The sequence below is a fragment of the Calidris pugnax genome, unplaced genomic scaffold (genome assembly GCF_001431845.1).
Source record: "Calidris pugnax isolate Ruff unplaced genomic scaffold, ASM143184v1 scaffold105, whole genome shotgun sequence".
In the NCBI taxonomy this organism is placed as follows: domain Eukaryota; kingdom Metazoa; phylum Chordata; class Aves; order Charadriiformes; family Scolopacidae; genus Calidris; species Calidris pugnax.
In genome coordinates this window covers 1,338-27,702 of record NW_015090857.1, presented here as the reverse complement: position 1 = coordinate 27,702, position 26,365 = coordinate 1,338, and the positions used below count along the sequence as shown (strand labels likewise).

At 37.4% G+C, this 26,365-nt stretch overlaps 1 protein-coding gene across 5 annotated transcripts; it reads left to right on the top strand.

The window, feature by feature from the left end:
• Positions 1–875: 875 nt before the first annotated feature.
• LOC106889168 (PHD finger protein 3-like) lies at positions 876–24,807 on the top strand. 5 transcript variants are annotated; one of them, XM_014943954.1, is made up of 5 exons: positions 876–1,137; positions 11,561–11,722; positions 12,854–13,545; positions 15,591–16,714; positions 24,017–24,807. In XM_014943954.1, exons 1-5 carry the CDS (start codon positions 894–896, stop codon positions 24,054–24,056), a joined length of 2,262 nt encoding a protein of 753 aa, XP_014799440.1. In that variant the 5' UTR covers positions 876–893; the 3' UTR covers positions 24,057–24,807. The 5 variants fall into 5 exon arrangements, with proteins under 5 accessions (XP_014799440.1, XP_014799438.1, XP_014799442.1 ...); XM_014943956.1 differs by lacking the exons at positions 876–1,137; positions 15,591–16,714; positions 24,017–24,807 and adding exons at positions 1,220–1,352; positions 11,226–11,299 and having other exon boundaries at positions 12,854–15,484; XM_014943955.1 differs by lacking the exons at positions 876–1,137; positions 15,591–16,714; positions 24,017–24,807 and adding exons at positions 10,087–10,994; positions 11,226–11,299 and having other exon boundaries at positions 12,854–15,484.
• The last annotated feature ends 1,558 nt before the right edge of the window (positions 24,808–26,365 follow it).

Below are 26,365 nucleotides of genomic sequence, written 5' to 3'. Positions count from 1 at the left end.
TTTTTTTTTCTTTTTTTCTGCAATAGTTGCATTTCTTGCTATACAGCAAAGAGGTGATGTAGAAAATAAGGGAGTCCCTTCTTGTAAAATGTAGGTGCCATCTTTGAATACAGTTCCTTAAGTTTGACCTAAACTTCTTCAAAATTGACATTTCTAAAAGGCTTCTGGCCTTTTGGAAGCCAGCTGAGAATTCTTATGTACTTCATTGAGTTTAGATTTTTGTATAAAATTTCGGTAGTTTTACTGAATGTAATGCTAGGTGAAAAATAATAGAGATAAGACCCTACTGCTTAAAAATAATTACTTGCTATGTAGTACTTGGTAGTTCCTTTATGAGCAGAAATACAGTCCTTCTCAGTTTTTGGGTGTAGAGTGGCAGGCTCCTGAGCTTTCTCAGCTCCAGTGATGTTAGTGAAAGTGGACATTGTGTTTTTCCATTTGAAGGTAAAGAAATATGTGCCCTCAGTGCTGCTAACCAGGTTTGCTTATTCTTGATTTCCTCCTCTTTCTGCTGTCCCACCCCCTTGGGTTGGTAAAGTTTCAAACAAATGTTAGAAAGGAGGTGTTGCAGTTAATCCCTGTTATACACACTCTGTAGAAAGTGGCAGTGATGGTGATAGTGGAGTCTATATTAACTTAGCATGGAATTTCTTTTAAAGATAATCAGTTAGGGAATTGATTTTTAGATATACAGTGGACCATACTAAACCATAAGCAGATTTGGGTTTTTTTTTTTTTTTTGGTTACAATTCTAAAATAGCTTAATCATTCTTTATAAAACACAACAGCCAAAAGAACTTGCTGGTTTCTTAGGTGCTTTATAATTTGTAGCTTATTTTCTTATGGTATTTTTCTTGTCTTTCTATAGGGCTGAAAGACACACAGGAGCCTTCATGGATATAGTTGATACATTTAACCATTTAATTCCTACTGAACACTTAGATGATGCCCTATTTCTAGGATCCAACCCGGAGAATGAAGTCTGTGAGGATTTTAGTACAAGTCAAAATGTCTTAGAGGATTCGCTGAAGAACATGCTCAGCGATAAGGATCCTATGCTAGGATCTGCAAGTGCCCAGTTCTGTTTGCCTGTTTTGGATAGCAATGATCCCAATTTCCAGATGCCTTGTTCAACAGGTAAATGTTACGATTTTTTAAGATTACAGTTTAAAATACAGTTATACTCTAGTACCAACCCTTTTTTTTTTTTTTTTTTTTTCAAAATGTCTTAGAGGATTCGCTGAAGAACATGCTCAGCGATAAGGATCCTATGCTAGGATCTGCAAGTGCCCAGTTCTGTTTGCCTGTTTTGGATAGCAATGATCCCAATTTCCAGATGCCTTGTTCAACAGGTAAATGTTACGATTTTTTAAGATTACAGTTTAAAATACAGTATACTTTAGTCTAAACTTTTTTTTTTTTTTTTTTTTTTTGTAATGTAGAAATAATAATTTGGGATTTCTGTCTCCTTCCTGCCCTTTTTGTTGTGCTGCTTACATGCCTGCATGTAAGCTGTGTGCAGTGCTTTTTAACTTCATTCCGTGACAATAGAGGAAGGCTCCTAACCTGGATCAGAAGTAATTTAGGCTTTGTCTTGAGTACGTGTAAATTGCTCCCAATTAAAGTGGTGATTTGTGTAGTGTAAGTACTGTACCTGATCAGAGAAGTTGCTGGTTGTCTTCAAACAATGTAATAATTGCGGGTTAGTGGTAGAAGCATAGAAGTTGTATTAATAACTGCTCTGATTTAAGGGTTTTTCTGTTAGTTTTAGGTGTTCTAGAACTGAGCTGATACTGGATTCTGGGTGTTTTGCTTTGGTTGGCTTCAAACACAGCCCTGAAATGATGATACAGTTCTTCTTTGCTGTTTGGAAACACCTGATCTGGAACCAATTTAGAGCAAAGTTTAAGAAAAAGCTTAGGAGTTATGGAGTAGTTTTTGAAGATAAAAAAAAAAAAATGGATGATCTACTCCCTAAAATTATTTATATTGATGAATAGTTGGAATAATTAAACTAAATTTGGTGTAAGAGACAAAATATACTCAGCGCTTAATATATTTTCTTTTCTTTGACTGGAAGTTTTTAAAAAAATACATTTTTTTAGGTTCATTACTGAACAATGTTATAGATTACTGCAGATAACTTTGATTATATCAACATTTAATTTTTTTGTAGTAACTTTTATGAGCTGTTTCTGGAAATCTTGATTATTTCCTGATACAGTATGTATTTTGTTTCTACTAACAGACTAAATTCTCACCTTCACTAAATTGAGCGATAATACCACATGGAAAACTGTAAATCAAAGATGATACTGACTGAGGCAATGAAAAAGCAAACTACAAAGTCAAAACAAGATATTTGATCTTTTGACTACTTTAGTAGACCATTATTTGAGGCCATCGTTAACGTTTTTGTTTATCCTTGCCATAGTACCTAGCCTTATTCTTTTTTTGTCTGTAACCCACCAAACAAAATTGTATTGCTCTTACTGTGCATAAGACTGTACAGTGTAGACAACTAAATCAGACTATTTTTCTCTTCATTTTTTATTTCCTTCCAGTAAAACAGTGATGTAGATTCTTGTTTGACTCTGCATCCTGTGCATCCTTCAGTAAACATATATGTAAAAATTTGTGAATTAACTCATAGCATCTAGCTGGATATTTTGGAAGTTACGGGGAGACTCGGGCAGCTCTTTGGCACGTTAGTTGGATATTTCTCCTAAAATTGATCAGTGCAACAATGAGTACTATTGATACTTAAGTAATCACAATTAAGTTTTAAAGGTTGCTGTCCGTTAAAGTAAGTTGGCTAACTCGTTTTCTTGGGGGCTACTATTTCAGGCTGTGCTGAGTTAATGAATTTGATGTTTTTTTTAAATCTGAAGGCAAGAGCAGAGACAACTTTTAGTAAGGAAATGAAAGCATGTGATTTGGAATTAATGCAGGTATCCAAAAAGGACATGCAGTATTATTCTTGTTGCTTGTTCTTTGTAGGTCTTGATAAGAACTGTGCTTATTCTGAGATGGTAGGACAGCAGTATGTATTCATAGGGTTTTTGGGTTTTTTTTCAGTTGAGAATAATGATTATCAGTTTGAAGCAAAGTTTCTTTGCTTGTCTTTCTTCCTTGAGTATTCATATAGCTTATGATATATTTAATTTGTCTTTAATTTTGTATAGTCTGCTGGTAAGAATACAGTTGTGGTAGATGATAGTACCCTTGGTAAGAATTGCCCATACAAAGGCTTTTTTTCCCCAGAAAGTGTGCATGAAAGCTCATCTTTACACCAAAATTAATCTGTCTAAAAAAGAAAAAAGCATAAATCTCCCCAGAAGACTTGCCTTATGTACCCCTGTATAGCTACACCACCATTGGTGTGTCAAACAGATTGATAGTTTGCTGTCTTCTGAGCCTTTTGGTTCTTTCCACCCACACTCTGTGTAGGATCTCACTAGGAATTTATTCAGTAGTGCATTAAGCACTATGGTAATGGAATGGTTGGTTGTTGGCTCTTCTTTTAACCTTTCAGTGGGGTTAGAAGGGTACTGAGAAAAATCTATTTTCAGTATGGTTTTACTACGTTTGGGTACAATTGTTGTCATCTGTTTGTGTTAAACAGGGCAAGAGTTAGGAAATATTGAAATGGTAGATGGTGGTATTTCTTACACTCTTGATTTCATTCCTGAAGAAAAGGTATTTTTTTTCCAGAGGTGAAAATTTATTTACCACAACTTAATTTAAAACTTTAAATGGTATTTTGCATAGCCCGTGCTGAGACAGTTTAAGAAACTGAGAACAGTTTAAGAAAAGTAACAAAATGCTCATGAAAATAAGGCCAGCAAAGGACAGATTTATCATGCTTGCTGCTCCATGAGTGACTGGAATGTATTCTATTCTGTCCAGTTTTCTAAAGTGGTGAAGATTTTGTGCTACAGCTTATTTAATTGCAGTGAGCAAGCTGAAGAGATAAAGGTAAAAATAGTTGGACTGAGGGGGTGATTTGGCTAAAATGGTACTCAAGTCTCACAGAAGAAATCAAGAAGGCGGCACGGCTCACATACTTCTGTGAGAGCCTGGTTTGAGCAGAGTTCAAGGGTATTTGTAAGCCTATGTACAAAGAAAGATACTATCTTTATATGCCTTCAACCTAAAGAAGTAGATATGAAATACTTCTCAATATGAAATGTGGAATTTAAATATGAGTACGTGTGAGTGGTAGAACTCTGAGAAAGACTTGTTTCAGGCCTGCTTACCCACATACCAGATTTCTTACGATGGTGACAACACTTTCCCTACTTTACTTTGGAGATCGGGTCTTTTTTGTGCCTAAGAACCTCTTCTCTCTTGCTCTTAAGTTGGTTTTGAGTATAGGGTTGTTTTCCCTTCTTTTTCTTACTGCTGCATTGACATTAGCTCTTGTTATTTACAGGCCTAACCCAAAGGTATTACTCAGCAACGTTGCATCTGTCTTGCTCAGCTTTAAGTTTTATATTGCACATCATTCATCATGAACTAAGCCTTTTTTAATGCTAAATTCTTTTTATGATGAGTTACCGGTTATCTGACTGTATGTGATGGATACTGGTAGCCATTGGCCCAATGTCCTTTAAGGCTCAAATACTTGTCCATAATACAAAACCATAGAATTTTGTGAGTTGGAGTTTGTTTTCCAGTCGCTGCTTATTAGAGGCATATATTGAGGCACACAAAAAGGCAAATTTTGTAAGTTGGATTATGAATGTTTCTGTTGCGGGGGGTGGTAGGACAGAATCGTAGAATGGTTTGGGTTGGAAGAGACCATTAAAGGTCATCTAGTCCAACTCCCCTGTAATGAGCAGGGACATCTTCAGTTAGGTCAGGTTGCTCAGAGCCCCAACCAACTTGACCCCATCCTAAGAAATTTCCTTCTATCTAGTCTAAATCTACCCTCTTTTAGTTCAAAACCATCACCCCTTGTTCTATCACAACTGGCCCTGCTGAAAAGTTTGTCTCCATCTTTCTCATAAGCCCCGTTCAAGCATTGAAGGACTGCTATAAGGCCTCCCTGGAGCCTTCTCCAGGCTGAAAAACCCCAACTCTCTCAGCCTGTCCTCATAGCAGAGGTGTTCTAGCTGTCTTGGTTGTTTTTTTGGCCTTCCTGTGGACCTGCTCCAACAGGTCCGTGACTTTCTTGTACTGAGCATCTCGTAGTCAGCAGCACTGGTATATGACAAAGAGCCAGGAGCATGAGAGTGGATGTCTGTTGCCTGTCTATGGATAGGAAGAACTGCATCAGTACCAGTAAAAGGGTCTAATGTCCATGTCTTGGCCTGAATCCAGTTCACGCTGGATCTTAATGGTTTTCTTTGGTTAGATGACGTTGTTGGTCTTTGTCTAGTCGATGAGCAGCTATTCAACTGTCCTGAGGTAGGTATTAGCGGAAAAACCTAGTGTCGATAGTGGAAATGGATGTAACTGCTCTCTGCCACTTAAAGGACAGAATTTGACAAAAGGAGGCTTTTCAGAATTCAATTAAACCCAAGTTCTTGAGATAATCAGAAGTGTCCCGTACCATGTTTTAGGTGGTCGTTCTTCCGAGAACGGAATGACCAACACAGGCGGGTAGGTTGTGTGGAACAGCTCTGGGATGTCTTTAATGTTTGGGTGCTGGGGGTGGGTGTGGATGTGTGGTTTTTGAGTTGTTTTTTTTTCTTTTTCCTTTCTGAGCAATTCCTTGAGACGAAGTGGAAACTCTGAAGCTCAGGATATGACGTAACCAGGAGTCATACTAAATTGGTGTTGCTCAGCTATCAGGAATTCTGTAGCTTTTCACAATGTCATTTACCAGGGTGGTTTGATTTATTACACATGTGATAGATGGAATGGAATTTGTTGTGGCTGCCCCATCCCTGGAGGGGTTCAAGGCCAGGCTGGATGGGGCTTGGAGCAACCTGGTCTGGTGGGAGGTGTCCCTGCCCAGGGCAGCGGGGTTGGAACTGGATGATCGTTAAGGTCCCTTCCAACTCTAACCCTTCTATGGTTCTGTGAATTTGAGTTGCTCATCATCTGAAGACATTTTTTTGGATTTCATAATAAAATCAAACTTCTGACCAGTTTAGCTTATAGGTACATTCTCCATAAGGTATTTCTCATAAATGATGAGAAAGACTGACCCTCTAAGAGTGTGCAAAGACTGTTGGGGACATCTTTTAATTGCCCTTTTTTTTTTTTGGCTTTCCCTCGGGATTCCTGCGTTACATCTGCTAAAATCGTGATCACCTACTGACTCTTTGGAGCCAAACAAATTGTTCTGACTAGAAATACCTCTTTTCTTTAGCTAGTGACCTGTCTGGCAGCATAAGCCATTTCAAGCTCTTTTTCACTAAAGCGAGGTGTATGTGTATTTTTCTTCCTGCACATGAAGTGATTTTGAATGTAACCTTCATACTGCAACTCAAAATTGGGTCTACAGTACTTTCTCTCAGTTTTCTTACCTCTTTATGCCTTCCTTCCTCCCTCCAAGCTGTCCATGTGAACAGTTGCACAGTGTCTTGTGACCAAGGTAGTAACTTTCCTGTATAAAAATTTAGATTTACTATATTGGTATTATATTGAGAAACTGGAGAAGGTTTATTTTGCATGCTTTTCTGTTTGTAGGTAACAAACTAGCAGCTGTCCCCATTTTTTTAAGTCCTTCTGAAGAGTTGGGTTACTCAGTCCTTTGGGTCAGTTTTACAGAGTTTTACAGATGGAGAGAGGTTGGATCCGAAATAGGATTTGCAGGGCAGTTTATGTATTTATGAATTACGGAGCTCATTTAAAGGCTCTCTTCTTAACTTGATTTAAAGTGCTTGGGTTTCATGCTATGTTTTTTACTTTGTTGTTAGAATTTGCTGTTCTTTATTTCCGAAGTAACAGGCTTCTGTGGCTAAAGAATCATAGCTCAGTAGCCCTGTGATGTAACTCCATCTTTTTTGAAAATGGGGATTCAGTCCTTTGTCAAGATACGCGCTGTATTAAATTTATTTGATTATCATAATTTGATTGATTTTCGTATGTTTTTATTCTAAAGACAGGAAAAAAATCCTCTTTACAATTCAAAGATTTAATGGAGAGTGGGGAGCAAGTGTTTAGTTAGTATTTCATATATTCCTTGCAGTGATTCTTTTCTTGCATTGGGCAGTCAGTGCGAGGTACTTGAAGGCAAATTCTCAGTGAAACAGGTTACAGGGTTACAGAAAAACTTTCCTAAAACAGTTGGGATTTGGTGTGTTCTTAGGTAAGTTATATCATCAGTTGACCTAATTTCTCTTGAAAACGTTGGGTTTTTTTTTTTCTAACGGAGCATTTTTAATTTTGGTTCTTGAACATATGCATCACAAATGTCAATAGGGAAAAGGTTTTCATATAAAATATCCTATTTTAGTTTACAGTCTTAAGACAAAATGATATTTTTCGAGTATCAATATATATGTTTCATTGCCTTAGTAGAGTTTATTAGCTCTTAAGGCTTACCTGGACATGTGTTAGTTACTGTTCTAGACTGTTACTGTTCTTTTCATTGAAGCATAATGGAAGGTTTTTATGTTACTATCTGCCTATAATAGTAGAAATTTTACAGTGTTCAACCATTTTTATATAGCTTGTGATGCTTGTGTAATTAAAATATGGAGTCCACTGTGGATTTGCTCAGTCCTGCTGTTAGTGTTATTCAGGTGGACGTAGCATTTACAACACCAAGTGTGGAGTTCTGTTCCCTGTGCTTAGCTATGCAAAAGAAAATTGGGGCTAATATCTACAGAAAAGAAGTTTATTTCTACACTCGAGATTTACCTTGACCGGTGTGTTGAAAACCTAAGTATTTCGGTCTAATTTTGCCTGAAGATAATCAAGGGAAGTCTTATGTTACTAAAAATAAATATTTATACATTTCAAAGATTTTGGAGATGTTCTAAGAAGTATTTTCTTCTCCTTCCCTCCTCTTCCTCCGTCAAGTAAGGCTTGTTTTCCTCAATTTTACATTGCTGAAGAATTAAAAAATGGTCATGCCTTTGTTTTAATGCATGGAAAATTTTACTTTAAATTTGCAAGTAAACTATTTTTACTGTATGTTATTGTATAACAGATACAAAAGTGAGTCAGGAGCACAGCACAGTAGCTTAGATATTTAAATACAGGTAATGGAGAGACTCAAAATATTTAATTTAGCGCCAGTGGTGCCTCTTCCAGTATGAATATGTTGAACATGATTCATATTTTCCTTATTTGCAGCTTGTTGAGTTGTATACTGGCATACCATTTTTTCTATTCAGATATGTTTTTTCTTTATTTTTTCCTTTCTTCTATTTTTTATCCTTCTGTCTTAATTAATGTACTTATTACTGAGATAATCTGTAGGTATTTATTACTAAGATCTATATCTCTTTCTTTTTATTTCTGTTTGGTTTTCCTTGTGTTGGTTTACTTTTCCCAGTGCTGTTTCTCTACCTCCACTTCCCTTTCATACTTTAATGTCCTAGTCTCCTCTCTATCTATTATTATTCTCTGTCACTTTTTCTCTTCCCAGCAGGGTGTGTGTCGAATGCTCCTCATCTGGGGGCCTCATGGGGCTGTACTAGCTGAGTTATAGCTCAGGTGGTTTGAAATTAGCAAGATTCTGTGCTTCAAATTCCTCTGTAAAATTAAAGCTACAGCACAGAGTCTTGTAAGTATGAAAATACTTTAATTCTAATATTTCAAATGGAATGTCTCCCTTTTGTTATTAATTCAATAACTTGAGCAAGAACATTGTAAAATCCAGGGCTCTAATGGCAGCCCTGAAATCTGCTCCAGAGCTGTTTCAAAAGTTGTCCAACTGGTTTTTTTATGTCACAGAATAACAGAATCTTAATGGTTGGAAGGTACCTTTGAGATCGAGTCCAACCATGCACACACACAAAAAAATCCCCGACAGTCTCGGGCACTAGAGCATGCCCTGAAGTGCCATGTCTACATGTTTCTTAAATACCTCCGGGGATGGTGACTCCACCACCTCCCTGGGGAGGACATGTCATGTCATGTTAGGAGGGAGGTGATTCTGCCCCTCTTCTCCGCTCTGGTGAGACCCCACCTAAAATACTGTGTCCAGCTCTGGAGTCCTCAGCACAGGAAGGACATGGACCTGATGGAACGGGTCCAGCGGAGGGCCATGAAGATGATCAGAGGGATGGAGCACCTCTGCTGTGAGGACAGGCTGAGAGAGTTGGGGTTGTTCAGCCTGGAGAAGAGAAGGCTCTGGGGAGACCTCATAGCAGCCTTCCAGTATCTGAAGGGGCTACAGGAGAGATGAGAAGGGACTCTTTATAGGGAGTGTAGCAATAGGATGAGGGGTAATGGTTTTAAACTGAAAGAGGGGAGATTTAGATTAGATCTTAGCAAGAAATCCTTTCCTGTGAGGGTGGTGAGACACTGGAACAGGTTGCCCAGAGAAGCTGTGGCTGCCCCATCCCTGGAGGGGTTCAAGGCCAGGCCGGATGGGGCTTGGAGCAACCTGGTCTGGTGGGAGGTGTCCCTGCCCAGGGCAGGGGGTTGGAACTCCATGATCTTTAAGGTCCCTTCCAACCCAAACCATTCTATGATTCTGTGTTGTCTTCAGTAACTCAGTAGTTTAGTTTACACTGAAGAAACAGAAGAGGATTTGAAAGGAGTCTCCTTTGTCACAGGCTGTTCCCAAATACCTGTTCCATGTTTTGTAGGAACACTCTTTAATGAGAACATTAATACCAAAACGCAGAGCTCTTGGGAGGACGTGGGAACTGGACAGATGGATCTAGGGTGAGGGCCCATCTCAATGGAGTGTTCAGTATTGGACAATGGCCAGTATTAGATACTGTGGGGAAAATAAAGTCTAACAGGGCACTTAGAATGTCATTTTTTTGCCAGTGTGTCCTTTTTTCCCAGTATGTAGCTTATAGCAAATAAATGGTGAAGGAACATTTGAATGAGTGGGGCAAGAGCGGCGTTATCAGTCCTCTGCAGCTTGTGGGTGGTATCTGTGTGCGTATGTACACGTGCACAGACGTAAAGATGGCTTTGTGGATTGGAAAGCAAAAGCTACCAGTAACTTCTGGAAACAGGCTTCTCCTGCAAACTGGTGTATACAATGCAGTGACTAAAAATTGTAGTTAAAATGAGTAACAATAAACTGTCAGCACAAGAAACTCCTAGCTTTCAGCTCCTGACAGCTATCTAATTATGGACATCCAGAGTACCAACTGCCTGGTGCCTTAAAAGGCTGTTTAAAATCTTTCTAATATTTGAACTTTAAAATTAACGGGTTGGTTTGGGTTTTGGGGTTTTGTTTTAGTTTTTTAATTCTTCATGACGGGAGATTGTGGATTAATTTACAGTCTGGATAGACTTGATTATTCTTTCATTACTGTTTGGCTTTAGCGGTGTTTTACAACTTCAAATTTTTATTCTTTTAAAAGTGTGCTCGTTGTGGTGCCTTCACAAGAACGTTATTTTTTTAAGTTGCAGTAACATCAGACTTGAAAAGGAGCAGGAATTTTCTGGCAGTCTAAAAATTCTAACAATTTTTAATTTCCATTAACTTCTTGCTTATTTTGATTTCTAAGACAACTTTATTAATTTAAGTCAGTTTTACGTAAGTAATTGTTAGAAATTTTTTTATATCTTATTGCTGTCATGTGAGTTAGTTTATCTTGAAAATGCTTCTAGTTAGGTGCCTGAGTAGTGAAAAATAGGCATACTTGGTTGGTTGAAGTATGAGTTGGATTTGTCAGACCCTCCTACATGTTTTGTAAAATCACTTGGGTGTTTGGCTTGATGTTAAAAATTTCACATCCCCCAGGGACCAGGATTCATTAATCACATGTAGGACCTTTGGTATAGGAGAGGGCACCTATGCACAACCAAACTTAGAGAAAGTGAGGAGGATGGTTGGTACAGTGGCCTGACTGCCTCTTAGGAAACCAGTTTTCAGGAGCAACCTCTGGGATCCACCTCAGGTTAGTGGAGGTTAGGAATTCAACCAAGACAATGTTCTCTGACTCTCCTGGGAGACCAGTGCATGCTGCACTCAGTGCTCTTCCAAAAAGGGGTTACAGATGCAGATACGTGATGCGGGTGGGACTTAGAGTTTTCAAGTTGTATCCTGTGAGAAAACTGTGATTTTTTTAAACTCTTTGCACTTCTGGATCAGCTCTTTCTGCTGTTTACCTTTCTTCACTTTTTCTTAGGTGGGAAGGGACAGTGAGGAACAGCTGATCCTCTAAGACTGGGGACCTTCCTGTGGCAAAAAAACAATAAAAATGTGAGTCCACCAAAAAGCTGTAAGGACTATCTACAGAAATTTTAAGCTTTGGGTGATAGCTTCTTCTACACTGGAACTGCCTCACATGGGAATCTTCTATCTTGCCTTTCTTCATTTTTTCCCCTTTTGTTTGTTTTTAGATGGCCAAATTATTTATTTTTCCCCTTTCTCTTCCCTGTCTCAATCGCCATTTCAGCTGCAGCATTTTTTTTTTGATCATTTTAAGTTTTAGGCTTTTTCTTGTTTGTTTCTTTTTTCCAGTTATTGGTCTTGATGATATTATGGATGAAGAAGGAGTTAAAGAAAGTGGTAACGACACCATCGATGAAGATGAGCTTGTTTTACCTAACAGGAATTTGAGGAGCCGCTGTGAAGAAACATCAGTCACATCACCAAGAAAATCGCCACGTTTAATGGCACAAGGTGATAATTCAATAGATTATGTGGTTTTGCACATTTCAAGTCAACCGAATTTTTATAAACCCACATCCTCAACATCTGTAGACTTAAAGTAAAGCTTTGCTATTTATTTGTGTGAATTTAAGTACAGATGTTTCCTTTTCTATAAACTGGAGCTAGAAGTTGACATCCATAGAGTACTACTCAGTTTGAATTCCGCTTTGTTAAATATTTGATATTATCCTTAAGGACCACAGACCATAAACTCATTTTTTGAGATTTTGATCCTTTTACCTGCATCAGATTAGCACGGTGGTTCTTTGCCAACAAAAGTACGTTGTATCTGCAAACAGCATAGGAATAGTAGGTTATCATGGCTCTTTTAATTCTACTGATTTTTTTTTGTGCTTTTTTTTAAAATTCAAGTTGTAGTAATTGCAGTTGTAAAGTCTTATCAAAATATCTGAATATGCTTAATAAGTATCTTAATAATTTAATTCTCTGTGGTAGCTAACTGGTTATGGTCAGGGTTTTTCTAACTCGTTGAACTGGTGCAGTTATTGACAGCTCTGCTTTTTTCCCCGTATAGATTAGGCTGAGTTAAAATGATGAAACTACTCGATAGGGAAGTCAAAATTTAGACAAGAACCTGTAGTACAAAGCTGGTGAATACACTTTAAAAAGGCATTGGAATGGTTTCTTGTTTAGAAAATGGGAGAGGTGTTGTCTTAGTGAGAATGTGACTGCGTCTCAGACTCCTGTTGTGTTCTCTAAAAGCTTTGTAAACTTCATGGCTATACTGAAGTCATAACTCACTTGTGCAATTTTTACTTGAGGTAAAAAAAAAAATAATCAAGTGGTAGAAAAGTAGAGTGGGTTTTGATTGTCTTTTTATAATCGCTTCTGGTTTATATATAATTCAGCATTCTCATAGCCATTAGAATAATGCGATTTTACAGCCAAACTGGGGCAGTGCAAAATTGAAATGCAGGTAACGTAGAACTTCTTCAAGTAAAAAGCTGACGGGTTTTTTTGTTTGTTCTAAGTTCTCTCTGCTTGTCCAATAAGTTAAATGAAGCTAAATCAGCTCTATGTGTTGTGTTTGGGAAGAGGAGGATGCGTTGTACCTAAGACATTTTCTCTTTCCCTTCCTAGAACCGGTTCGGAGTCTGCGCCAGAGCACGCTTGCCAAGCGTTCGAATGTGGCCCCTCTTGTTAGTACCAAGAAATCATCTGTGAAAAGTGGATCTGCTCCAAAAACTGGACAGAAACAAGAGAGAAGTCCAGCTAAAGAGGCGGATGTCGCTGCGCCCTTGAAAATAGAGCAACCTAAAGAAGTTAGGCGTAGTACGAGACGGTCGGGACAGGCAGAAGGAACAACAACAGCAGTGACAGCATCCCAAAGTGATACAAAATGTCTTCCTGGTCCCGAAGAGGTGAACGAAATAAAGTCTGAAACCCTTAACGAGGCAAAAGTTGAGGAAACATCCCAAGTCTTAAGTTGTGCTAACTTAGCAGGAGCCAGCTCTCCTTCTCCTGGAGAAACAAAGGATATAACAGAGGTTTCCACAAAGACTGAATCTGGGAAGGTTGAGTCAGTTTGTTCAGTATCTGCAGATACTGAAATTACTGCAGTTAAAAATGAAGCAAATGATGTGATTGATTCAATGGGCTCTGAAACTTCTTCAGAAGAAAAGACTGATCAAACAGAGGAATCGGAGACGAAAGCAGAAGAGCAGGATCAAAGTGGGGTCCCTGGAAAAGCTAACGATTCATCTAGTGTTTCTGTGAATCCAAGTGAAATTTGTGAGACCATTTCAAATTTGTCCAGCCCTATAGAAAAGGGGGTTGACTGTAGTTTAGGTTCCCACAATGTAGAAATTCCTGATGCAAATACCTTGTCGGTAACAGAATGTGTGACAGAACCTGTAGATGATGACAAGGGGGTGGAGAAAACTGTAACCTCATCTGAGAAACTATTGGACAGTACAGAGTTTGATAATAAGGACTTGAAAAGTGAAGAGTTTACTTCTCCTGACCCAGGAAATAGCATTTTAGATAGCACTGTTCTTGACCAAAAAAGCCAAGAGGTACAGCAGATCGTCAGTACTAAAGTAGAAGGCCCTGAGGCATCAAAATTTCAGGATGATGATAAACAAATTAGTGTTTCATCAAAATGTGAAAAGAATATTAGGCCTCGGCATAGTAAATCTGTAATACAGAATAAGCAAAATCTGACTGCAGGTACTCGACAGAAATCGGGTGCAGTGCAACAAGAAATAACACGTTCGAAAACAAGAGCTGGTCTTACTGTTTCAGGTCTTCACAGTCCATCTTCAGCAAGTCTGAAGCGGAATGCAGATGAGCAAGAGAGTCATCAGCATCCAAATAACCCAGTTAAAATTAGGAAGAAGCAGTCTGATCTGGGTTTCAAAGCAAGGAGCTGTGTTTCGGGGGCGAGCGGAAAAAAGCAGACCAACATGATGCTGAAGAAAATACCCCGTGTCCAGGCTTCTGGGCAAGTACATAAGTCATCAATTCAAAAAGCAAGTGAGAAATCTCCTACTCATCAAAGCTCTTCTAGAGACACTCACCACTCCGTGCATCCGTTATCAGGGCATGTTTCAAATCTTGGGCAGAAAGCCCCGGGTCAGAAACACCAGCTTGCAACTGCCCTAAAAACAAATAGCTCCGCAAAGGAAGAGGCAGAGCCCAAAGATCCCCCTGTTACAGAACATCTGAAGGAGGAGGATAAAGAAAAAAACAAATCAAAAAGAATTGATAAGAATCTCCAACCTCGCCAGAGAAGAAGTAGCAGAAGTCTTTCGCTCGATGAACCTCCGTTGTTCATCCCAGACAACATTTCAACTGTTAAACGGGAAGGCTTGGAACATACCTCTGCTAGTGAAAGCAAATCTGTTTGGGTGCCCAACAAGCAGTGTGGCTTTTGCAAAAAGCCACATGGCAACAGGTGTGTGTGTGGCTTTGTGCCTGAGGAATTTATTATTGGTTCCAGAAGATATTATTATTTTTTCCTCTCTTACCAAATGTTTCATACTGCTGGTGCCAAAAGGAGAAGGCAGAGCCTTATAGTCAAAGCACGTCTGTTATACTGTCAATTAGTTTCCTTTGTACTCATATACTTCTTTTTTTTGTCTGTAGTTAACTAGAACATTAGAAACTAGCTTGGTCAAATATTTTTACTAGAAATATTTTATTATATGAATGCTGTTTTTGAGGAATGTGAAATTCTGCTATGCTGTTAAAATAAGTACTTTAACCTTGACTTTTTTTTTGTTCATAGCAAAGGAATGAGATTAAGTTGTCTGTGTTTCAGATTGTCATTTCCTTCTTTCCAGAGAAAGATGAAGAATTGCCATCAACCAAAAAAAGTCAAATAGTTGTTTGCATGTGACTTTTTTTTTTCCTAGTAGAAGAGGGATTCTAATACCTGGAGATTCAGAGGGGTTTTTTATGACTTGTATTATCATTGCTGTAAGGCTTTCATGTAACAGGAGTAATGGAGGAGTTGGTGGCAGGGGCGAGAGCATCAGTCTCAAAAAAACCCCCATAAAACTTCAATGTGGGAATATCTGAAATTGCCTTAGACTAAACCTAATAATAAGGTTGCATCTGAAGTTAATAATGTCCCTTTGTGACAAAAGTTATTCTTCTGCACCGTAAGTGAACTGAAAAAGGCCATTGGGTTCCACTAATGAACTGTCAATCCAAGAAAAAGAATTCCTTTATTACCTCTTCTTATTTTCTGGATTTAATAGTGAAGTACTTTTTCATAATTTCAGTGTTAACTGCCAGCCTTCCTTTTTTTTTTAAATTCGTTTCTAATTAGTCCTTTGCTTATGTGAATTTGTCCAGCCCTATAGAAAAGGGGGTTGATTGTAGTTTAGGTTCCCACAATGTAGAAATTCCTGATGCAAATACCTTGTCGGTAACAGAATGTGTGACAGAACCTGTAGATGATGACAAGGGGGTGGAGAAAACTGTAACCTCATCTGAGAAACTATTGGACAGTACAGAGTTTGATAATAAGGACTTGAAAAGTGAAGAGTTTACTTCTCCTGACCCAGGAAATAGCATTTTAGATAGCACTGTTCTTGACCAAAAAAGCCAAGAGGTACAGCAGATCGTCAGTACTAAAGTAGAAGGCCCTGAGGCATCAAAATTTCAGGATGATGATAAACAAATTAGTGTTTCATCAAAATGTGAAAAGAATATTAGGCCTCGGCATAGTAAATCTGTAATACAGAATAAGCAAAATCTGACTGCAGGTACTCGACAGAAATCGGGTGCAGTGCAACAAGAAATAACACGTTCGAAAACAAGAGCTGGTCTTACTGTTTCAGGTCTTCACAGTCCATCTTCAGCAAGTCTGAAGCGGAATGCAGATGAGCAAGAGAGTCATCAGCATCCAAATAACCCAGTTAAAATTAGGAAGAAGCAGTCTGATCTGGGTTTCAAAGCAAGGAGCTGTGTTTCGGGGGCGAGCGGAAAAAAGCAGACCAACATGATGCTGAAGAAAATACCCCGTGTCCAGGCTTCTGGGCAAGTACATAAGTCATCAATTCAAAAAGCAAGTGAGAAATCTCCTACTCATCAAAGCTCTTCTAGAGACACTCACCACTCCGTGCATCCGTTATCAGGGCATGTTTCAAATCTTGGGCAGAAAGCCCCGGGTCAGAAACACCAGCTTGCAACTGCCCTAAAAACAAATAGCTCCGCAAAGGAAGAGGCAGAGCCCAAAGATCCCCCTGTTACAGAACATCTGAAGGAGGAGGATAAAGAAAAAAACAAATCAAAAAGAATTGATAAGAATCTCCAACCTCGCCAGAGAAGAAGTAGCAGAAGTCTTTCGCTCGATGAACCTCCGTTGTTCATCCCAGACAACATTTCAACTGTTAAACGGGAAGGCTTGGAACATACCTCTGCTAGTGAAAGCAAATCTGTTTGGGTGCCCAACAAGCAGTGTGGCTTTTGCAAAAAGCCACATGGCAACAGGTGTGTGTGTGGCTTTGTGCCTGAGGAATTTATTATTGGTTCCAGAAGATATTATTATTTTTTCCTCTCTTACCAAATGTTTCATACTGCTGGTGCCAAAAGGAGAAGGCAGAGCCTTATAGTCAAAGCACGTCTGTTATACTGTCAATTAGTTTCCTTTGTACTCATATACTTCTTTTTTTTGTCTGTAGTTAACTAGAACATTAGAAACTAGCTTGGTCAAATATTTTTACTAGAAATATTTTATTATATGAATGCTGTTTTTGAGGAATGTGAAATTCTGCTATGCTGTTAAAATAAGTACTTTAACCTTGACTTTTTTTTTGTTCATAGCAAAGGAATGAGATTAAGTTGTCTGTGTTTCAGATTGTCATTTCCTTCTTTCCAGAGAAAGATGAAGAATTGCCATCAACCAAAAAAAGTCAAATAGTTGTTTGCATGTGACTTTTTTTTTTCCTAGTAGAAGAGGGATTCTAATACCTGGAGATTCAGAGGGGTTTTTTATGACTTGTATTATCATTGCTGTAAGGCTTTCATGTAACAGGAGTAATGGAGGAGTTGGTGGCAGGGGCGAGAGCATCAGTCTCAAAAAAACCCCCATAAAACTTCAATGTGGGAATATCTGAAATTGCCTTAGACTAAACCTAATAATAAGGTTGCATCTGAAGTTAATAATGTCCCTTTGTGACAAAAGTTATTCTTCTGCACCGTAAGTGAACTGAAAAAGGCCATTGGGTTCCACTAATGAACTGTCAATCCAAGAAAAAGAATTCCTTTATTACCTCTTCTTATTTTCTGGATTTAATAGTGAAGTACTTTTTCATAATTTCAGTGTTAACTGCCAGCCTTCCTTTTTTTTTTAAATTCGTTTCTAATTAGTCCTTTGCTTATGTGAAAGAAACTTGTAATTTTCTGTGAGTGTGCTTTAGAACTCTGTGTATCAAAGTGAAATACGGAACAATTACCTTTGGTACCTGAGGTTTTCATGGCATTAATTTGTATCTAAGAAGAGCCCTTGTGAGTTTTATTGACTTATATCATATTAGAAAAACAAATACATAAATCTGTTTGCTGGGCAGCTCTCATAACTGCAGCAATCTAGCTTATTAAAAGAATTGACACTAGGCTTGCCCTGCCTCCTTGGTGAGAATTCCCTGATTGAAGGGCCACTCACACTTAGTACTATGGCTTTTGTTTGGTTGCTTTGGTTTTCTAGCCTATTAAAAGAATTGACACTAGGCTTGCTCTGCCTCCTTGGTGAGAATTCCCTGATTGAAGGGCCACTCACACTTAGTACCATGGTTTTTATTTGGTTGGTTTGGTTTTTTAAGTATTTTAATGTTAGGACTTTACCACTTGTGCCTCTATAATAGTGTTTCATTTTATGCAGTGTACATTTCCTCAGTTTTTATCGTCTCATGTATTACTGCAATGGTAGAAGTACATGGGTAGCCTGTACTTCAATGAATTGTTTAAATTCAGAAAGGCTGCTTTCTAGTACGAAAATGCTTATGTGGATATTTTTAAAGCAAAATATGCATATTGGGAATTTAAACTGCTTGATATCTGTCAAAAATCTAGCTTTGAGTTGAACTCTTCCTATTTTCTTTGTATTTTTGCTAACATTATAAACATTTGATGAGTTTTCTTGTCCTGAATGTCTTGTTGCAGTTCAGGAAATCTTGATTTTTTTTTAGTACTAAATGGATATAAGGAAAATGAGTTTTCTTGTCCTGAATGTCTTGTTGCAGTTCAGGAAATCTTGATTTTTTTAATACTAAATGGATATAAGCAATACTGGGAAGATGCAGCAGTGAGGCAGAACTAAATATTTTTAATTTAGTTTATAAAGTCGAAGTAATGCTTCGGATGATATACATACTGTGCATTGATATAGGATTAAATGGAAAAAAACAGTTTTGCATTGCTAGTTTGCTGCTGCGAGAAGAATAATATTAGCATTGATATAGGATTAAATGGAAAAAAACAATTTTGCATCGCTAGTTCTTGCTGCTGGTAGAAGAATAATATAATGCATGGAGCTGAGCCCATGAATTGCCATGATGTTTAGTACATATGCACAGAATTTGTGTATATAGAACGTGACTGAGACACACTGGAGTGAGGAGGCTGCAGTATCGAGCCCCGTGCCTAATAACAGAAGATTTAAGACTATCAGGCCAGTGCTTTTTATCATTAGTACTCTAAAAAAATGACATTTTTATTTGTTTGGATTACTTTATTTTGTTGTCGTATGCTGCAAATAAGAACTCTTAAACCTTTCAGATTCATGTGATGTCACCAAGATACAAGAGGAAGCAAAACTCATTTCTTAATGCCTTGGCATTTTTGTACTTTATTAATTATTAGATCAAGAAAACATTTTCAGTACAGTGGAAGGAAAAAGAAAAAGCTTAACAAATTTCACTTTTATCATTTGGAAAAGCATTGAAACTATCGAAAATTAACTATAGTGATAAGGGTTTTTTTTTTTCATTTTGGATTGCTTTTCAAGGAATTTTTTTTCCCTTTTGAAATAGGCTAGCTGGCCAACCTGTTTCCTTTCCCTCCTCTTCATTATATAGGAGAAAAGGAGAAAGTGTGAGACACAATTATTGTCAGAAGACAGTAAAAGGCAGAGCTTAGATCTGAAACAGTATCTGTGTTTACACCCTGCTCTGTTATTCTTTAAACTTTGGAAATTTTTGTCAGTGTGGTGCTACTACTCACTTGTAGAAAAAGAAATTGAACTGAAATTGCAGCCCAGCGTTGGGAAATAATGTGCTAAAAGCTTTGCAGTATGTCATGTGAATGAAACACTTGTAGCATTTGGGCTGCAAAAATGGAGTCACTTGAACCTTTTTGTATTCCCTGCAATGAATGCAAAGCCACTAACTTGTTGTTGATGTAATACTAAGTTTGGAAAATTGATTCAGGTTGAAGATGATGGGTGAGGATTGTTTCATCAGTCTTAGTTTGTGTGCAGACTCCCCAAAGGGTGATGCTTACCTGGGCCTTCCACAGCCCCAGAGTCATCTCACTGTGCCCACTAGGAGAACAGTAGAAGAAGGTTAGATGGTACTTGCATTTTGTTTTATTTTAGAATTGGCACCTGACAAATGGGGTCAATTGATATCTGTAGGAATACAGGCAATAATTTGCTGACCACATTTAAAATCAAAGTATGCTTCCCTTGCGCTGCAAATACAACTGATTTGGCTGGGAAAGGAGGAATTTTCTCTTACAAACATGCAGCTTTCATGATCAAAAAACTTAAGTTATAATGTGTCTTGCTTTACGTGAGGCATGCCTCTTTTTTTTCTCTTAAAAGATTGTCATTCTTTGGCACCTGAGCTTTGACCAGTGACTGTTCATGCTCTGTTTTCCACTTGTCTCGGTGCTCATAAACTGGAACAACCATAGCTGGTCTGTATTTTATATCTTCATTTCCCCAGAGGGTGGGTGGTCAGTGTTTGGCTTTAGGACTAATTGTTTCAGTCAGTTTGCTTGATGAATTGTGTCAGTTCCTGTGCAGAGATTTACCCGTGCAACAGAACTAAAAAATAATTGTTTGTTCATATGAACAAAAAATAAATGTTTAATTCCTTTGCATAGAGCTAGATGAAGTGGTAGCTCTGCTGACATTCAGAAATCTGCTGACGTAAGATTTCTTTGTGCATCCTTGTAAAGGATGTAAAGGCTTATATTATAAATTTGTCCAATTTTCACTCTAGATCTTCAAGTTCTCTGCAGGCTGGAGGGCTGAACTCACTCCTTGTATAGATAGACAAAATCTGACCGACGTTTTGCAGATATTCTCCCTTATCTTCACTCTGTCTTTAATGGAAGAAGCTCTACCAATTTCTGATTAGTAATTCGTAGTGCATAACTTCAGATATTCTGTTTCTAGGCAAATTTTATATAAACCATTATATCATGAGGGAAGTCTGCAGCTTTAATTTGTTGCTGATTAATTCCTCTTTTGATTTCTACAGTTCTAGTAAGGGGTTTTTTTAATAGGCTGTGGGATTTGGCTGCTTCTTTGTTGTTGTTTGGTGGGGTTTTTGTCTGGATTTTTTTGTTTATTTGCTTTTGGGTTTGCTTCCTTGGGGTATCTTTGTTTTGGGGATAACTTCAGATATCCTGTTTCTAGGCAAATTTTATATAAACCATTATATCATGAGGGAAGTCTGCAGCTTTAATTTGTTGCTGATTAATTCCTCTTTTGATTTCTACAGTTCTAGTAAGGGGTTTTTTTAATAGGCTGTGGGATTTGGCTGCTGCTTTGTTGTTGTTTTGTGGGGTTTTTGTCTGGGTATTTTTGGTTTTTTGCATTTGGGTTTGCTTCCTTGGGGTTTCTTTGTTTTGGGTTTTTTTTATTTTATTTTATTTTGTAGTTGCTTGGGATTTGATCCTGCAGTTTGTGTGGTCAGTCACAAACTGAACTTCTCCAAGCTCAGAGAAAAATGAAGTGATGCAGGACTAGAGTTTTAGTTTGGAACTTCTTTTCCCCACATTTGAACTCCACTTTAATATGGAGGAAAAGTTTGTAATACTGTAAAAGACAATTAATTGGAAAGTGCAGGAGTTGATTTAGCTAAGATATAGTATTCCTGGTCATATAGTCACTAAAAAGTTTCTGCACAATTCTAATACAGAAAATCACTTTGGCTGATGGATGAAGTTTAAAAAAAACCAAACATAGAAAATCACTTTGGCTGATGGATGAAGTTTGAAAAAAAAAACCCCACAAACCAACCTGAAACTTGGTTTTTCCTCTAGTAAAGATTATTAGGACATTTGTTTTTTGAAAATAGTGCTAATACTTGAGTAAACTATTTTGGAACCGAGCAATCATATAATTTTTACAGCCAATACAAAAGAGAATGGTTCAGGAAGGAGATGAAGACTCCGAATTTATAACCCCCCTTAAATTACATGTGTGTATTTTTTTTTAAGGGTAGATGCATATGCTTCTAATGAATCATTGTTGTGACAACATTCTTCACAAGAAACAGTAATTAAGATAATTATGAAGCCTTAGTTCTAGTACATGCTTATTGAATAGTATGGGTATGTTAAACTGCAGATTGTGCAAGATGTCATCAATTTCCAGTCATGGATGATACTTTCAAGTTTTTTGCCCTTGTTACTGCTTTCTTCCCTTCTCAGAAGGCACGTGACATTAAAAGCTGTCATCTGTATCCAGCCACAGCTGTGGAAAAATTAAAAGACAGTATAAACAAAAGAGCATTGTAATGTAAAATTCAAGAGTGGAAGGACTCCCATGTGTTTCATGTTTACAGTTGTCCCATTTTATTAGTAGTTTTTTATATGGATTATATTACTTTGCTGCAGTTTTGGTAGGATCACTATTAATAGTAGTTGTATTAAAGAGTCTGGCAAAAGGATAGCATGAGTTGTCTAAAATATGTAATTTTTTAAAAATATCTGTACACATATATATGCAGATTATAGAACTTATGATCCTGATCCTGCAAGGTGCAACGTGGGTAGAATCCACTGGTAATGGAGCTTCCCTTAATGATATATATACATTTTTATTTTTATTTGCTGTTTTATGATTAATATTAGGAGATGCATTGAACCCATTTTTTTGCAGTACTTTGGGATGCTCAGTGATTCTGATTTTTCCTGATCTGTTGTTGGGCGCGTTTCGTGCATCACTTTTAGTTCAGAGAGCATGGGTTTCTTGTCTTCCCTGCTTGCTTCCTTTTTGGAGAGGAATATGAATATAATATGAAAACCAAAGAAAATGATGCCTTTAGGGACAAAAGAAACATATATTACATAAAAGATGGGTTATTGAAATGTAATATTTAGGAAGTGAGTTTGAAGTCTCATTTCCCATGCTGCAAATTCGGTATGAGGAGATCTGATGGTAGTGTTTCTCTGGAGATGGGTTGTTCTTGGTTCTAGAAGATCAAACCCTGAAAAATCCCAAAAGCAAAGAAGAGAAACTGCTCATTTGTATGTGCTCTGACAACGTAGTGCCATGTTTTTGGGGGTTTTGTGAGCTTTGCTTTCAGCCCGTTCTACTTCCCTGATGTGGAACACAGGCTCTGCTAAAGCTCCCATGAATATCTCCTCTACCAGTAACACCATTATTAGCTGAAGGAAAACCAGTTGTCTCCATTCAGTGCCTCTGCTTTAATGTTGAGTGGTGGCACCAATGCAGCCTGGACACGGTTGTGATATTAATACAAATATAATACAATTATATTAATACATGCAATACACATCAATATATTAATATCATGATATTAATATAAACAGATTTTATGGAAAAAATCGTTGAACAATGTCATTGAGGATGGGGGGGGGAAGCAAATGGATATTAATACAAATATAATACAATTATATTGATACATGTAATACGCATCAATATATTAATATCGTGATATTAATATAGATATAAACAGATTTTATGGAAAATCGTTGAACAGTGTCATTGAGGAGGGGGGGAAAGCAAATATGGGACATGTTTTAAATCCTTAAGTCCTTAAAAAGTGCATGAACAGTGGTTTTGCCCTGCTTAGGTGAGTTTGGGGTTAGGGTGTCATTTTGAAGAGTTTAAATTGTCCTTTTGCCATGGTTTCTCTATGATAAGTACCACAAATGCAAAGGATTAAAGAGAGGCAATTATTTCTGAAGTAAATGTCTTTATGTGGCAATGCACCTTACATAATTAATTAATTTTAAAATGCTGATTATTGAACTATTCTGAGAACTTTACAACAAAGAATTGTTTTATGAATAAGATGGGTTCTGCCCATTTTACTTGAAAAATCTTATTTCGCAGTAATGGATTTCTCTGGAAACTTGCTTTTATTACATAAATTTAATGTATGTAAATTGATTTAAAAACTTGGGCAGTATATTTTGAAAATAAATTGTCCAAGCCCGAGTTTTTTCATCTGATGGATGAATTTAATTTGCTACAAATAACACAAAGAACATCTCTCAGCGTTAAGAGAGATTGTGAAAGGCTTGCATTAATTATTGTCTCTCTTTTTTTTTTGATTTATCATCTATTACTTCCTGATTTTAAGGTGCATCTTTTCATGCTGATTTGTGGAGTACCAAGAGGAATGAAACGATAAACATACTCTCTGCAGAGATCCCAATGAACTGTAGTGCTGTCTGCGGTCACGTCAGCTCTTTTTAGATTTTTTTTTTTGAACAGAATTTTGTTTTCATATTGAAGTCCAGTGAAAGCAATTCTGTTACTGATTGTGGCATGATTTGATGTTTAAAAACACATTTTTCTTTCTCTTTCAGCTTTACATCCACGGGTAATCCAGCCTTACAACATGGGTAAAACTCCTGCACTTCAAAACTTGAAGCATCTACAGTCAGAAACTTTGGTGTTGTAATAGTCCAAGATATCAGAACCTCTTCAGTCACAACTCTGACAGCTGTGCAAGAGGACACCCTTGATCCTTCAAGCCAGGCTTCAGTTTCCCTTGACTTCTCTTTTTAGTCTTTGAGTGCTGCTCATTACCCAATTACAATTGCTGTTACAAATCAGAATTGTGTTTTGTGTGCAGATGAGCGAAACACACAAAGATGTAAAAGTGGCCTTATGGTAAAAAGGATTATTTACACTACACTGGTATCAAAATCAGTCTGTTCTGTCCCAGCCTCAGAAGTCACAGTCTCACAGTTGACTAGTGTGAAAAAACTAGCAGAAATAGTGAACTTGTTAGGCAGGCAGCACCAGTATTTTTATTACAGTTTTGTATAATTAGGCTTAAACAAGACAATTGTAAACACTACGTTCTGTTTCCTAGTACAGGCTTCATGGACATTTCCAGATTGTCTTTGTAGTCTTAGCTTCTGAATCCTGAATTCTGAAGTTTTATTGTGTGTGTTTAAATACCGTGTATTTGAAACCTTACTATGAAGACTGGAATGAAGCCAAATGGATATTCCGTCTTCAATAGTGTGCTTAAGATGGCTTGAGTGACATCTGTCCATCCTGGTGTATTTCCTAGGGAAGAATGATCTGTTTCTGAGCCGAATTCATTATAGGTTCTTTGCTCTTTTTTTTTTTTTTTTTTTTTTTTTTTGATAGACCTGAAAATAAAGATGTAAAAATGCATGACTATCTGGTGCTTTACTCATCATACACTTATCCCTATTGCCCACTTACTGTGTGTGAGCTAAGCTGAGAAAATCCCACATGCTGTCAATTTAAAATGGAAGATGTGCAGCATCTTGTGCATTTTAGTCTCCGGAGTTCATCTCTGCTTTTTTGCAAATTTAGTCTTGTTTTCGAAATAATCAAAATTTTGTTTCAGTTGCTAAAGGTTTCAGTCTGCCTTGCTCATTTAATAAATTGGTCTGCAATACCTGAATTACCCAAGAGGAGAAAAACCACTATACATATATTTTTAATAAAAATTCAAGTAGTAGTTGTGGCTTCAAGACTATTCTTGATTTCCTTCTGTTTTTAACCAAAAGGCATTCATTCATTAGTACACTAAAATAATATATATTTTTAATAAAAATTCAAGTAGTAGTTGTGGCTTCAAGACTATTCTTGATTTCCTTCTGTTTTTAACCAAAAGGCATTCATTCATTAGTACACTAAAATATTCTTTAAGCAAGAAGCACTTGACTGTATCCTTCGATCTTGTTTCACCTCTGTTCAGGATCTTTTGTTTGGAATTTTTGTGCCCTTTTTTGAAACTTCCAAAGCTTTACTAATATTTCCTTGCCGTGGTGAGAGATGTATCCTATGTAAAGTATTTTCTGTATTTTCTGCCATCAGTTTGGCTGTAGGCTCTCAGAGAGGAGCAATCAACTTCACGTGGAAGTCCCATTGCTTCTCTCTTGTTTGCCAGTTCTGCTTATTAATGTTATAATATTACTTTTTTAAGATCATCAGAAGCAGTTGTCCCCTAATGTTGCCTTTCTTGTGTCTTCACTTTGCTGGAACATCTCTCTTGTTTGCCAGTTCTGCTTATTAATGTTATAATATTACTTTTTTAAGATCATCAGAAGCAGTTGTCCCCTGGTGTTACCTTTCTTGTGTCTTCACTTTGCTGGAACGCGGATCTGAAAAGATTTAGGTGCGGAGAAAACGTGAAGGAACCTCTGCCTTCCTATTAGAAAGTACCAGATAGATGGGTAGATACCGTTTGCTGGTCATGACTAATACCAAAAATGTACTTGCAGCTCAGGAAAAAAAAGGAAAATTAAAAAAGAGAACATAGTTTTCTTTGCAAACTAGATCAAAAAGTGCTTTCATCAAATCTAGCAAACAGCATCACAGGCTAGGGAAGCTGGAAGTGACTTTTTTCTCAAACTGCCAGAGGTTTAAAGCTTTTTGCACTCGTTCTGCTTGAAAACGGTATTTACTTCAGTAGAATTTAATTCTGATTTCTTTTGGATAAGCAAAGACAGAACGTAAAGCCACAATGTTTTCTTCTTTCTTTTTTTCTTACATTTCAACCATATGCTGTTAAATAGACATTTCACCTGTAGCTCCTTGAAAATTGTACCTGCATCAAACCCTCTGGAGTGTTCATCCAGTTCTGGTGAATCAGAGTTCCTCTAAGCATGCTCTGTAATATTTGTATGGTTTTGCCAAGTAGGTAAGTCAGCAGATCTTAGCCTTAACAA